Raw genomic sequence first — 15055 nt, forward strand, 5'->3', positions numbered from 1 at the left:
AAAGTGGCACCAAGAGAAGGTAGAAGAACCAAAATTACAAATGAGGAGTGATGAAAAACACATGGAAAAGAAGGGAAGGAGGTGTGCTTACAGGAATGACTCAGCAGGACAGTGACAGAGCATGTTGGTTAAGTGGTGAATGAATGTATCGGTCAGTGTCCAAGCTGTGTGTGTGTATGTGTGTGTGTGTGTGTGTGTGTGTGTGTGTATGTGAGTGGGTGTTGCTGGGCAGCCTCACACATGTGAGATTCTGTCTGGGGTGAGAGAATGGTGAGTGAGAAGGTAAATAATCTGAGTGAGGAAAAATGAAAGGACGCTCTGTATTGATGCAGAAAGGGCCTGTGTTTGAGTCCACTCAGGGGCGGGGCTACTAATGTAAACAGGAAGTGGTTTCTTCCAGAGGGATGGGCCACTGACCAAGTACATGACCGTCACACTCAGGTAACTTTTTAATAATAAAAATATGTTATTACACGTGCACAAATTGCAGTATGGCTGCTGGGATCAGCAAAAGTCTGAATGAAGTTGCTAAGATGGTTTGACACACACTGATTAATGACAGAATATTAGTTTTATCAAAGGATGTCCGTGTACCAAATCCAGTGAAAAGGACAAACCCAGCAATGAATTGATCCTACTGATACCTGTTGACTGTATAGCCAAAGCCTGATTTACAGTGTTCTCTCATCACCATTTCCCTCCAAAAAATATTCATCGGTGAGCCACACCATTTGGCATTCTTCTTCATTAAAATTAACACTGCATACTGTTTTTGTACACATGTGTTAAAAGCTACAGTGCCCAGCTGTCTAATGACACTATCTAGCCCTAAAGAAATAATGTAATAAAAAGGGTTGTGCAACGTGTTGTGGTAGGTGATTTTGTCAATTTATCATAGCTAACACAATTCTAACACTGTGTATTTAAGCCGTTGCTCATCGCAAATGGGAGACCACAGCACGGTGTGAATTCAGTGGAAGGTAACAGATATGAAGTGTCATATTCCCTCACATGACCCAAACGCTGTCACTGCATTACTCCATAGTCATAGGCAGCCTGAAGTTATGAAAGGCTCTGAATTGTTGTTTAAGAAGTTTAAATTTCCCTGTGCAAACCTGTCAGTAAGAAAGGCACAGATGAGGTCTCTGGCATCCTGAGACATCTCTGCGTCCTCTGGGAAGACGAGTGAGTTCTTGTGGTTCATGATCTTCCCATATGTGCCGATCAGGGATTCAGTATAGAAGGGAGTGTCACCTGGGAGAGAAGGAGTTTTGTACAATAAGTTGATTGCCAAACAGTATAAAAATGATCATGATGAATATGGCAAGTCACTTACCGACTAGCAACTCATAGATAACGATTCCTACAGACCACCAGTCGCACTCACGGCCGTAGTGACCATGACCGCCCTGAGACTGAAGCACCTCGGGGGAGATGTAGTCCGGCGTGCCTACAGCGGTGTCGCAGTGCACCATGCCTGTCTGCAAACACAAAAACCCACACAATTAACTATAGGGAGAAACCAGGAATTGGATTTCCGTGAGAGGGCAGAATAAAGGCTACATATTTCTACAGACGTGATTCAGGGACCATGACCACAACACCAAGTTCTATTTTTAATGAGCCCTCAAAATATTTTCTTGTTTAAAATATCTCTAAAATGTTAACAATGCTCCAGATATTCTGAGACAAATGTTTATGTGACACGGTCTGCCTGCTGGAAGACTTTCAGAGGGCTCAAATGTGTGCAGCCAGTTGTTGAACCTGCTATTTAGAAATTGCTGTGGTAAAAACAAAAAGCTGGAGCAAAACTTCCTGACTCACAGCAGAGGCGTGAGTCTCTAGATTGATGTTTAGCACAACAACTTCTGGGGCCTTTTTTAAAAAACAACCTAATTCAAGAATGCCAGATTGAGATTCACTTTGCAACCTGAACACTTGGTGGTGCACTAGGGCACAGAAAAAAGACCACCAGTGTTTATAGACAGAAAAGTACATTCAATATATTCAAATGACTAATTTCATCCAAATTAAAGAGCTAAAAAGACAAAAATGCTCTTATTTCCACCACCTTATCCTTATCCAGGTCTCAAACATTTAAAAACCAACACCACAACTTTAACAAGGGGACCTACCGAGTCCATCTTCATGCACGTGCCAAAATCTGCCAGTTTGAGGTGTCCGTGTTGGTCCAGCAGCATGTTGTCAGGTTTCACGTCCCGATGGATGAAGCCCATGGAGTGGATGGCGTCCAGCGCCAGTACAACTTCAGCCGTGTAAAAGATAGCCCACTTCTCAGGTATGTCGTAGTTCATGGTGAGCGTGACCAGGTCGCCTCCGGGCATGAACTCCATCACCATGTAGAGGTGGCGGTCGTCTTGGAAAGCGCAGAACAGCTACAGGGAACGACAGACACAACGTAAGATGTCATGCCATTACTTTGATACAGACTACACAGCGAAGTGTGGCTTTGTTGTGTCTGGATGATTTGCGACACATGGACTACTAACTCCAATTTGAAGCCAACATCACAACACCATTAAAAGGAAGTAGAGAGAATATTACTTTACTAAAGTAGAATTAGGAATATATCATTATTGAATGATTGTGTTACTTAAAGAACTGAGGTAACTTAAGGTTGATGTTTGTTGGATACATTGTTTTATAAGGAGTTTAAAAGACTGCTATGGCCACATTTCAGGCAGAGCGGAGGGCCAATGTTAACTGATAAAATTATGTTTTGGGAAAATATTTGGAAATAAAAAACATCTTGATACCAATTTCCTTATCTGTATAACATGCTTTGTATAGGTTTAAAGTGTAAAAATACAAAAGAAAACCAAAATGACTACAGCTATATTTAGCCAATTTGGTGTCTTTGCAAAATCTTCTTTTTCTCTTGAAGTGAACCAAGCAAGTCATTTGTACAGACAGGAGATAGAAGAGTTTTAAATAAACCACAACTCAAGCAGACAGGGGGATCAGACTGAATATTGAATTATGCTAATTCAATTGGTATACTGTCTTAAGCATGATAGGATGGTGTGTATTCACAAAGGGGTCAACAACAGGGCGGTGGTGGCGAAGTCCATAGGGGCTTGGCCTGGGAACTGGAAGGTCACCAGTTCAAGTCCCCGAAAGACCAAGTGCCACCGTGGTGTCCCTGAGCAAGACACTGGTTACCTACACTGCTCCCCGGGCGCCGTACATAATGGCAGCCCACTGCTCCTAACACTAGGATGGGTCAAATGCAGAGACCGCATTTCGTTGTCCTAGTACTTGTACTCTGTGCAATGACAATAAAGTTGAATCTTCTTCATCTTCTTCATCTTCAACTTCAGTGTCTTTATTGAAAGGAGGGCAGGTGTGACTGAGCACAAGCTTTTTTCTTTCATGTTTAAATGTTTTCATCCTTCTACTATGTTACTTATTTTGTGGTTTCAATACAATAAAAGCCTGTGAATGCGCCCACCTGTACGACCCATGGACTGTTGGAAAAGGCCATGATGTGCCTCTCCTCCCAGAAGAAGGCAGAGTCTGACCGCTTTATCATCTCAAACTTGTTAAGCTGCTTCATGGCGTACACCTTGCGAGAGGCCTTGTGACGAACCTGCAGCAGTGGAGGACAAAGACAAAAGAGGGGACGTGTAAACAGAGATAACGGCGCAGGGACAATCAGAACGAGATAGTAACAGTGTCACAATGACCAAAGATAACATGGAATAGAGGGAGAGAGGGGAACCCATAATCGAAGGCACACACCCTTAGAAAGACATGCTTACACAAGAATTCAAACACAAACACACGAAGCATCCCCTCCACACCCCCACACCAGACTTCACACTCCCCTCCCACACACTGAGCCTGTCCAGACTCGTTTCTACCACAAGACGCTCAGCAGAGACCAGATTCAAGCTTCAACCAGCACCAGAGACAGACATCTGGATAAACTGGGGGTTTGCAAGGACTTGGTGCTTGCTCTAATTACTTCTTTTTTTTACATAATGAAGGCCATGATGAGGAGAAAGGTGGCAATTATGCTTGGAACACTAAAAACAAGTTGCAGATGTTACATGTTGAATGTTTTGGTAAATTAGAAAGATTGTTGCTCCCTCTAGTGGTTCACAATTCGAGTATGTTGGTGCTCAAATGGCTGAATTCATCTTTATCCGGAGGAAATCTCCTGCTCCATTCCCCTTAATATCCTACTGCACCATAATTAAAATGATTAACACCCTTTATTTATCAGTTCTTTACAGACAAAAGCTTCTCACCAGCCGCACTTCTCCATAGGCTCCTTTTCCGATCAACTTTACTTTGTCGAAGTCTTCCATCTTCACCTGCAGCTCTCGGAGTTGACTCGCTGCCTTTTCATCTGCAGGAAAGAGAGACATGTTACTATGGCAACACACAGGTCAGGGTTCAACAATTTAGGTTCAAAGTAACGGGTCAGAGAGAGGAGAGTCAACATGTTGCACAGGGACAGAAATGTTCCTCAACTGACCAAAGTGAAAATGTAGTCAGACCAGTCAAATGTGCTCTCTTAAAGGGGCCCTATTAGGATCATAGTTTTATTTTGTGCCTCTCCTGTGACCATGTTTTAATGTTCAAAAAGTGCTTTATTTTTCTCATACACAAGAGAAAAACCAAAAGAGCGTGAATAAGAACATTACATATGGGTCGTAAATATAAGGGACAGTGTTGAACTAATGCCTTCAGCTGAAACAGCGTTGAGCAGATGGAGTCGATTGAATCTGGAAGAGTCCCTTTAAACCCACAAGCTACAAGCTGATGAAGCAAAAAAGTCTGTACAAAAGTGATTCATATCTAACTTTTAGCAATGTGTTGGCTGTAACGGGCTGACTAGCAGTTGATTTGAATACCAAATCATGCTACAGATGTGTTATTCATGGTTCTTATCACTTCTGTGACCTATGCTAAAACAACGACTGTAAACATAACACTTTGCTGGAAAGTGGCAAGTTCCAACAAGTTTAAACTAGTTTGTGTGCAATGACAAACAAGAAACATATTAAATTCTTCATGACCAGAGTGATCTGTTTTGTGTTTACTAATTTTATTGGTATTTTTCAAGCTAAGCACGAGAATCTTGACCTTCACCAAACACACTGTAGCTCTTACATCGGCTCAGAAACGCCTCTATGTTTTTGTTTTTCCGCAGGGCAGGATAATTCAGATCATGCGCCAGTGCGTTCATGGAATCCTGTAGCAAAGAAAAGACAAAAATATCATTTCATTTGAGAACAAACAATTGGACAGAAACAAAGTATGGATTTTCTTTTTCAATATTTAACTTAGTCTAGTAACACCTTATCTAATAATGTAACTCCTAGTAGCCCCCATTTTAAATCATTGAAAGAAGAAGTGGGTTTATTATTGCTTGGGTTAAGTATAGTATAGTATATTAAGTATAGTCATGTTTTCATGCTTCTGGGGAGGGGAAAATATGTTTTTACGAGTCTCTCTTTAATCTTAATCAGGACAAGTCTTGTAAACAATCCTGACCTTCTGCTCGCTGATAAAAAAAAACGGGGGAAGGAAAGAAGGACGGAAGGAAGGAAGGAATTCAATTCTTGTAAGAAGTGTGCTCCAAAATGCAACATTTAAAAGGAAGAGAAAAGGAGCCTGCTAATGTGCCACATAACAAAACAGTGACAAAGAGGACAATGGAGATTGGATGTAAAGACATAACAAGTCAAATAACAATAACTAGTCTCACGGTGCTGTTACAGCCCCCTGCCCAAACACAGATCCATCCGAACACACACAAAACCCCTCCCGATGGCTTAACACAGAGGGCAGTGGCACACTAAAAGCCGGGGCCTCAGTAGTGTCATCAGCGCTTAAATCAGCGGTGTTGAGTTTCACTTAGAGGATCTGTGGTTCAAACGTATGAGGCTGGCAGGGCAGGTGTGGGGAGGGGGGTGGTATGACCCACAGCTCCCCAGAAACAAGGGTCAAGTAGAGACATCCAGTGTGTGTGGTAGAGCCACAGCGGTGTCTGTTTGTTCGGGGACATGTGAGTGGGTGGGCAGGGGCATGTGGAACAATTCTGCACCTTTAAATAGCAGCGGTGCGGAGAGATCTCCCCCACCGCAGACGGGTAGAAATAGACCGAAAGGCTCAGAAGTTATTGTGGGACAAACAGCTTATGGTACTGGATTCATGCTGAGCGCTGGAGGATCTGTGATCATTTTACACCCTGTGTGTGTGTGTGTGTGTGTGTGTGTGTGTGTGTGTGTGTCGTGTGTGTGTGTTGTAACTGCCATGGTTACTGCAATAGCAAGGGGACTCAACAGTCTGCTAGAAATGTTGAACTCTATTTAGATATGCAAATGATATCTATAGCAGGTTCAAATGAAGCTTTTGGAGGGTGCTGCATCTTGTCATACTACCTTGTATCTGACACATTAAGTCTGAATATGCCCATTATTTATTAAATCACCTGGAACACAAATTGCACCACATCTAAATATTTACAGGGTTATAAAATGAGTCAGCCAATAGGGCTGGAGCTCTGTTCCAAATTAATTCCTTGTCAAATCGGTTGGGCATAAACCAGTTTTGACAGATAGCTAAAAGGAACCCTGAGGAGTTTTTTTATTTAATATATTTTTTCCACTGGTGGCACCTCAGAGCTACGTTTTAAAAGTGGGTCACAAGGACGTACCTGCACACACATAAATATGCAGTCAACACGATACCGGTTTTACACTATCAACAGTTGGCAGCAAAGCAAAAACAGAGGCAGTCAGGAAGAAGCCAATCATGGATGTTCACATTGCACAGTTTAAAATATTAAAACATTTCGTATTATGAGTGATACTGTCCATAGGTGAGTTTTGTACTTTTCTCTTAGCTAATATTTCTTGCTTCCTGAACCCAACCCTGTCTGTAATCTCAGAACAGCTTGATTTATAACTTACAGCCTCTGTAACAACTGATAAACATAGGATTGTGTAAATGTATTGTATACTTTGGGCTATTATCCAAACTCACATGAGAAGTTAGCACACTACTACTGGGGGTTCCCTTTCTTTCTTTTTTTTTTGGAGAGGGAGGTCGGACCAAGAATAACCTGAAGCTGGCTAGAATTAAGAAGGCATTGCCAGAATACCAAGGGTTTAAAGTCAAGGAATACCTGCATTATACTGATAAAAAGAGGTCTTAGCTCTTCATCATGTTATCATTAGTTCTATCATGGTTGTTGTGACTTATTTGGTGATACTATCAACTACTTATTTACAATTAAGTATATAAAGTAAAGTCATCACATGTCATCTTATCAAGTGTGAAGGGTTCAGAACAGCCAGAGCAGAAGATAATAAGATCCAACTGGTTTGATTTTCTCTTCAGGAATCTAAACAAATCTGAACATGATCCTTAAGTTTGGTTGTGTGTCCTCAGACAACACCTCCCACCTCCTCCACTCACTGTGAGGTGATACTGCCTGAGCACAGTCAGCAACAATGGAAAGCTTCTCCGAATCGAAATGTAGGCTGTGCCTGTGCTGACCCAGTCTCCATCAAAAAGAAATACAATCAATACAGAAAAAGTTCCGACAGCTTATCTTCTAAAAATGCTGCATTGACTCAGAATCAAATCATTTTCCTCCACAGACAAAAAAAATGCCTCACAAAACACATTGTATGCCAACACAACAAAGATGATTTTGGACAAACAGGAAATAGTGATGTGAGGTCACGGAAGGTTTACTCCATCTCAATTCCAGGATGTGACTTCAGCTTCCTGTGTGGTAGCTCCCTGCGTTGGGCAGTCATTGTTAGGACCGCTACAGAGCTTTTTGGAACAAGACGCAGCTGGCTAGAAATAAAACTGAGAATAATGACTGGTTAGTTTAGGATGGACGGATGATGTGGGCTAAAATGGATCAGTTCACATTGTTGTCACTGTATGACATGAGTTGAGTTTGCTCTGGCTTTACACTGGACCTGTGACTCATCCGCCCTGAGAATAGACAAGGTGTACCGCAGCAGGAAATATGCAAATGGAAGGGCTGTTTTGATGTAATCAGACAGAATACATGAAATCCCCTTTAACCGACTCATCTTTTCAATATGTTGACATATTTATAATGATCCCATGATTATCTGTGTTCTTCTTTGTGCCAAATTTCCCTAGAATAACCTGACTGCCAATAAACCCTTTCTATATCAAACCTGTACGAAGCAGCTGAAGTTATTTAACAGTAAAGGAATTTTTAAGAACATTTGCTGAGATAAAGCGTGACGATCATGTAGAAAAGCATGTTAATCCAGTCTTAAAATGTCCTCAGGTATCTCAGGATTGTTTGAAAGGCAAACAATAAAACATTTATGCTTTCCAGAAATGCTTTGTGCACACTTACTAAGTACTGAAAGATATGAGCTGAGGCCTGGTGGGAGAAACTGTCAAGACAGAGATCCAGAAAACAAAAGCTGCCCTAACATTTTTTATTTGTTGTCAGAAGTTGAGGTAGATAAGCTGAACAGTGGAAGTATGTTTCATCAAAGTTGGCCCAGTACATTCTTAGGACAGGTCAGAGAGAGGGCACGTCAAATTAGAGGCCACACCAAGAGACTAATCACAAACACACAATGATGAAGTGCCAAGGTAAGATGAATGGTTGAACTACTAAGAATCTAGGGATTGCACTGACTGTTTAGTTTGGTTCCAGATGCTTCAATTGTAAGAATCGCTTAAATGCCCCTTTTAGAAATGTATCATAATATTTAATTAATTTAAACTCCTGTTCAGCATTTTAATCATAACAGTGAGGATTGTATGGAATAAAGGAAAAGGTGGCAACACATAGTTTAGGTGGGGTTTCCCTCTGTTGCATCTTTGACTAAAAGCCAAAGTAATAGTGAACAAATGGCAACTAAACTTTCTACAAGCTGTTGTAAAGATTATTTTGTAATCCCTCACTCTTGCAATGCAATCAAAGAGTATGTGTTTTTCTAGATTGTGTAACTGGTCTTTGATTTGTTTACTGCAGCTGTCTCTGAGACACGGGACACAGGTGATCTTTGATCATGACAGATTAACAAATCAGAGCACAGCTATGTGGGTTACGTGTAAGAGTATGTCTCATTAAGTTTAGGTTGTAAGACTCACCTGTATCAGGCCAAAAGAGTGAACCAAAACTCACCAGTAGCGTTTCCAAGTTTAGTCCCGACTGTGGATCCCTCATCAGGGACTCCAGCTTCTTCAGCCGGCTCTCCAGTATGCCCTCGGCTCCGAGCATGATTACAGTGCAGTGTATTCAGGTCAAATGGCATTAAACAGCAACAATACAAAAACACCTGTAGGCCTGTTTTCAGTCTCGGGACACAGGCGCGCGGCAGGTACACTCCGCTACTGCTTGGCTCAGCTCCTCATGTCAGCTCTTCTGTAAACTGCTGCTTGAGTTGTCAGGTTAATTATTTATCCGCTGCCAAAGTACACTTTCCGGCTCACTCTTCTTTCATTAATATCTCACAACAGAGCAGGCTTTTGAGAGCCGGGTGAAGGCGCTCTCCACTTCCAGGTGCGTCCAGTCTGCTCCCAGGTAGATACAACACAATCTGATCCGACCACAACGTGTCCAACCTGTAGAGACTGCTGTGAAGTTACACAGCATTACATCCGGTTAGGACTACCAAAGTAAATCTCGCATGGAACATTAAACCTTAGAATAAAATGCTGCAGTTTATGATGTTAACTCAATGGGAAATATAAGTCTAGGCTGAATTATAAATAACATTTATAATAAATATAATGTATCAACACTAGTAAAACATGTTTGTTTAAATGTGATCTAACTTTTATGAATTATGGCTAAATCATACACAGTAATTTCGTTTAATTGAAAGATATTTATTGTGTGTTTTCAGCTATTATTTCAACGTATGTCTTATGTGTGTTTTACATCAGCTGAGGAACACATTTTCGACAAAACCATTCTGCATTTAATATATTAGGCTATAATGTTTTACAGATTTTTTAAACAAGATTGTATGTTGAATGGATGAATTTTATGCATTAATTGAAAACATCAAATCAAAATGATTCAATTATAACAAAACACAAGTAATAAAACAACCTCATTGGTATATGCGTTTACTTTGAAGGCAAGTCCGTGTATCCGGTTTCTTCTTCCTTATTGTATGTGACTTGAAAACACATACGAATACCGTATCAGTTTCTTCTTTCCCTGTGTAGATGAGTACTGATAGGAATTTTTCCTATCCAGCAGTTTTGTTATATATCTTCCCCGAGTAAAGTTGCCCCAGGCCGGGTCACCGTTGGTCACCTAACTGCCTCCAATCACTGATCCACCCGAGTCCTCACCAAGTATTCTTGCTCCCTTATCTCATTCATCTCGTTTACCGTCACAGCTCAGGGCCTCGACCAACTTTCAGTATTTCAGGAATGCTGATGCGCTGCCTTGCAGACACGCTGGCACTAAAAATAGAAAATTACAGGGACCGCCATGTGCTTGTTCTCCTTATCTAAATCTTAACATCTAAATAATAGTTTGATGCGTAAACATTATTTAGGATAATGTTTAAATGTAGAAGGTTACAGCACAACACAAGATCAATGATTGGTTGAGAATTACATTTGCTTATTTTTTTAATAAATGGAAAAAGATAAAGAACTTAAGGAACAAAGACCACATTATATTGCTCTTAGAATAACTTTTATTTATTTTACTTTACAAAGAGGTCTTCACCAAAGCTCTCGGTTACTGAATCTATATTCAAATACAAACAATCTGTGAATAAGCTATTCAGACAGTGGGCTAAATGTTTGATAGGGGAGGTCAGAAAGTACCAATGCATTTCAGGCAACAACAGCAATATCATTTCTGACATTATAATATCATTTTTTTTTTTTGTCCAAACATTGGATTAACACGCACACTGTATCAGGTCAGAAATGGCAATGATTAAAATGTGCAATAGAACCAACAATGGCAGTCTTTAACAATGTCTTTTTAGGCCTCTGGCGTCAGAGCAGAGGACCACTTGTTGACACCCCAGCTATTTGCACGGAGTGATGTCATCACTGACAAAGTCCCCTGGCCAGCCGAGGATGACACTAACATAATGGCATGACCTGTGATGAAGATGTAGGCTGGAATGAGTGGGGAGAGATGTGTCGCGCGCACACACACACACACACACACACACACACACACACACACACACACACACACACACACACACACACACACACACACACACACACACACACACACACACACACACACACACACACACACACATTAACAGATAGGCATTTCGTTTTGGAATGATGGCAGGGGTGGGTCACATTTGGAGTTATTCTAGGAGTTGGTAATGATGAATACTCATCCCAGGGGACTGATGAACTCTTCATTAAAAAGAGGCCTTGAAGAGCAGCCTGGATCCTTTTGACACTGCTGTAATTGATGTAAGGAAAAAATAATGGCAGCAAGATGTTGACGAAAAGCTGTTGACTTGGCATTGGGTATACGCTGGCACTGAGAGCAGTGTTATGTTCTGTGTACTCATATGGGTTTCAGCAGGCTGCCTATGGGCCTTCTGGTGCTATCTCAACTAAGGGCAGGTGCAAAGTTACATGGCAAACACTGCTCTCTAGTGGGGATACAGTATACAAACATAATGACAAGGGGCTTTTAAGAGCTTCGGCACTCACAAAGTACAATAATTACAGAAAGAAACTGAAACAAAGGGAGAAATAAAGCACTTTTTTGTGAAAATCTACAGATGCATCATCCATAAATTAATATAACATCATATATCTGTGTGGAGTACAACAGGAAAAGCTGAAATCTTACAATGGGAGTGTGAAAAAGTGTCAAAGTAATCTAATCAAGATCAACTCATCAGGTGTCCCCTATCGCAAAGGAAACAAATACTGATTGCTGCATATTACAGCATTTGACAGCTGAGTATAATATCACTTTTTTTCCCACTACCAGTCTAATATTAAGGATTGTCTGATCACAATGAGGGACATTAAAACAAATCTGAATCAGGTAAACGGTCATAAGGCCGTACATGGCCATTGGGCTACTTGTTCAAATTCTGATTTGCTATCAAATCTTAGGCGGACCAGGTGAAAGGTGAGGGACCAGCGTTATCTTTGAAGTGTTTACAGACCTTCTCACCTGCTGTAAGTAGGTGTCCACTCATATTTTCTATTTCGTTTTCACCTTGTTTTAGAGGAGGCAGAGGGAGAATCCTTTCCTCTGAGAGCCAGGTTATCTCCCAGCAGCATATAAACTGCCCAATAAAGTCCTAATCTCAACAGAACTTCTCTCAGAGTAATCACAGGCAATCGGTTGTGAGGGATCAGCCTCAGACCCAGTGTATTACTGTGTACCGTATTTAGATTGGGCGGCAAGGTGGAGGGGAAAAGGATATACTATATTCTTGGCTGTCAGTCAAAAAATAAAAAAGCTCCTGAAGTCTGAGCCCCTGTCGGCCAGGTAACCCAAAACCTGGAGTGGGGAGTCAGCGTGGGATATGGGGAGAGGAACAATGTGGCTCTTTGTGCAAGCCGGGCAGGGAAAACAAACCGTTTCCCCTGGAAAGAGATCATGTTCAGGCTCCATCTGAGAAGACCACACAAGGCTGATCAGAGCCCTGTCTGCTGCATGGAGCAAGTAGAAGAGGAGGAGTAAGAGGAGGAGCGCATCTGGGCAGCCACACTAACACACACAAACACACACACAGACACAGACACACTTCAGGGCAATGTCAGACTGGGAGAAGATCTGAGATGCTCCGTTTCAAGGGCTCACTGAACACAACATGACACTCCAGCAATACTCTTTGGTCCAAGACAAAACGTGTGACTGTGTTGTGTTCTTCCCCCACGTTGACTTGTGATAATATGGCCATCTGGACTGCTTCCTGTGTTGGCACCCTGCTGGTCTACAGGCAGAGCAACACTCTGGTGGGCTGACAGCTGAGGGACAGGCTGGAGGGTTGGAGCACTGGCGTTGTCCACAAGAGGGCGTGGCACTGAATCTGGCACCGCCATACAGTGTTAAACAGGGAGTCTGTTTATTAGATGGAGGAAAAGGGAGAGGGAGAAAGAGAAGTGAGATGTTATAGATTCTGGGCTGATTCTAATTTCCATTTCTAAGATATCCTATATCAACCCCTCCTGCGCTCAACACTTATTCCTTAATCCAGCTATTCTACATAAACACTAAGAATGAGGCTTTTAGTCGTTTCAACACTCAGATAACTGTCGCACGGGGCACAATCAAACTAAGAACATCTGGCCTCTTTCTGTCTCACACACACTAATACACACTTTCATTCAAACACACACATATTAAATGTAAACACACACACTGTCATGTAAGGGCCAAACCAGGGTTCTATACTCCCTCTGTCCCATTGCGTTTTAGTTTCAAACGCTCAGCGAATGCCCATGTGGTGGGATCGGATTACACGGGGCTATAAAATATCCCAAATAAAGGCAAGGAAAACTGAGACGAAAAAACGGGCTGTTTCCTGAGGTGAAATACTTCACTTGGCTGCAGATTCTGTCAGAGTTGGAGATGTTTTAAAGACTTTTAGTAGTGGAGACAATGGAACAAGACAGCAATGTTCAACCCAGAGCACAGAGGTGGCGAGCTAAAGTAATACGCATACGGCAGCCAGCTCCCATTACACACAACGCAGGGCCATAAATCCGTCTGCACGACACAAGCAGCATGCTGTGATTTCATATGTATCGGTTACTAAGGGGACGCATGGACCCACAACAAATGACAAAGGTTGGAACTCATTTAGTGAAAGGGAAGCCTGTAACTTGGACACAAAACATCTGGGGTAAAGTATAAAGGTTTATCTTGTGCTTTCTCTATCAACAGCCATCACTTTAAAACAGAAATATGACCCGTGGCCTTTAGAGAGAAAACCAGGCCAATTGAAATCAAACCTGTAATAGCAGCAGATTAATCTCATGACATAACGTTAAATGGTAACATGATCTTGTTTTGGTGAGATACCAGCAGGTGAAGATGATGGGTTGGGTTAAAGCCATTTACACTACCAATCAGGAGAATGAAATCAAGATGCTCTTTGATTGGTTCAAAGTAAGGAGGCTTTTCTGCTCCACTCTAACAACAACATCTGGTTGGCAAGGGACAGCGGTGGTGAGTGAAGAGAAGGAAAAGGATTGAAATGTGAGAAGAGAGGAGAGTGCTAAACTCCTACATGGGAAAGAGACGAGCCGAAGCCAGAACAGGGTGTCATTATGACATGTGTAATTGAAACGCTCTGGTTCAGCCCCTGTGTTTTCTAGTGAAGCCCCAGAGCCTTATCACATGAGGGCTAGCTTTCACATTCACAGCGCCTTATAGTCTGACTGACAATCACCTCTGTCTCTGCAGTGACCCCAGAAACATGTCTGCACTGCCAAACCGTTCATACAGCAAGAAGCAAGAGTTTGACTTTGGGGTCACACTTGATAAACCTTACTTGATCCGTCCCTCTGTCTCTGTCTCAGTGTTGGTAAGTCCATCCCATAACCTCAAGGTCACGGTTTCGATTTAGTAGCAGCCATCTGTCTTTCACATACTACCTTTACATACATTGCAAATCACTACAGATAAAAGCATCACCTAATTGGTAAACATTTAGAAATCTATCCCTCCCTCTTAAACAGACACAAACTCGTATATCTTGGGAAAAACTGAGCCTACAAAACAGGCTGCCACGCAAACAAAGCGTTGTGACTGTCAGGTTGTGGTGAAGTGATCGCCTTTCAAAGTGACTCTCACTGCCTGTGCCCTCCACCTCCTTTCCCTGCTGTAACCTTAGAGCCTAAAGGAGTGCCAGGTTACTGGGATTCTCTCTCATTGGCGCCATGCTGTTTAGTGACCATGCGCATACTGTGAAACCTGTGATTAAGCTTGCCCTGTGTATGTGTGTATGCGCGCAGTTTCCAGTCCCTCTTCAAATGACGTTTATAAATATTTGCTCATTTTTTATTCAACCAAAACAGAATACGGCAATGGTGG

General features: G+C 41.9%; 2 protein-coding genes across 5 annotated transcripts in view; both read right to left on the reverse strand.

Moving 5' to 3' along the window:
* The window catches only part of LOC134876738 (rho-associated protein kinase 2-like), a 28199-nt gene extending 18597 nt beyond the window's left edge, over positions 1-9602 (reverse strand). For 2 of the 4 annotated variants that reach the window (XM_063901837.1, XM_063901838.1), the window contains exons 1-7: positions 9173-9602; positions 5143-5224; positions 4275-4375; positions 3473-3610; positions 2136-2396; positions 1337-1481; positions 1116-1254 (exon numbers count right to left, since the gene is read on the reverse strand). In XM_063901837.1, the coding sequence (XP_063757907.1) occupies positions 1116-1254; positions 1337-1481; positions 2136-2396; positions 3473-3610; positions 4275-4375; positions 5143-5224; positions 9173-9268 (962 nt within the window). In that variant the 5' untranslated portion in view covers positions 9269-9602. The remainder of the gene's footprint in view (positions 1-1115; positions 1255-1336; positions 1482-2135; positions 2397-3472; positions 3611-4274; positions 4376-5142; positions 5225-9172) is intronic. The other 2 variants (XM_063901841.1, XM_063901839.1) reach the window with 1 other exon arrangement.
* A 1023-nt stretch (positions 9603-10625) lies between these two features.
* The window catches only part of LOC134876739 (sine oculis-binding protein homolog B-like), a 30144-nt gene continuing 25714 nt past the window's right edge, over positions 10626-15055 (reverse strand). Inside the window, exon 8 of the mRNA XM_063901842.1 lies at positions 10626-13078. The gene's annotated coding sequence lies outside the window, so the exon portion shown is untranslated. The remainder of the gene's footprint in view (positions 13079-15055) is intronic.

Source organism: Eleginops maclovinus, chromosome 15 (genome assembly GCF_036324505.1).
Source record: "Eleginops maclovinus isolate JMC-PN-2008 ecotype Puerto Natales chromosome 15, JC_Emac_rtc_rv5, whole genome shotgun sequence".
In the NCBI taxonomy this organism is placed as follows: domain Eukaryota; kingdom Metazoa; phylum Chordata; class Actinopteri; order Perciformes; family Eleginopidae; genus Eleginops; species Eleginops maclovinus.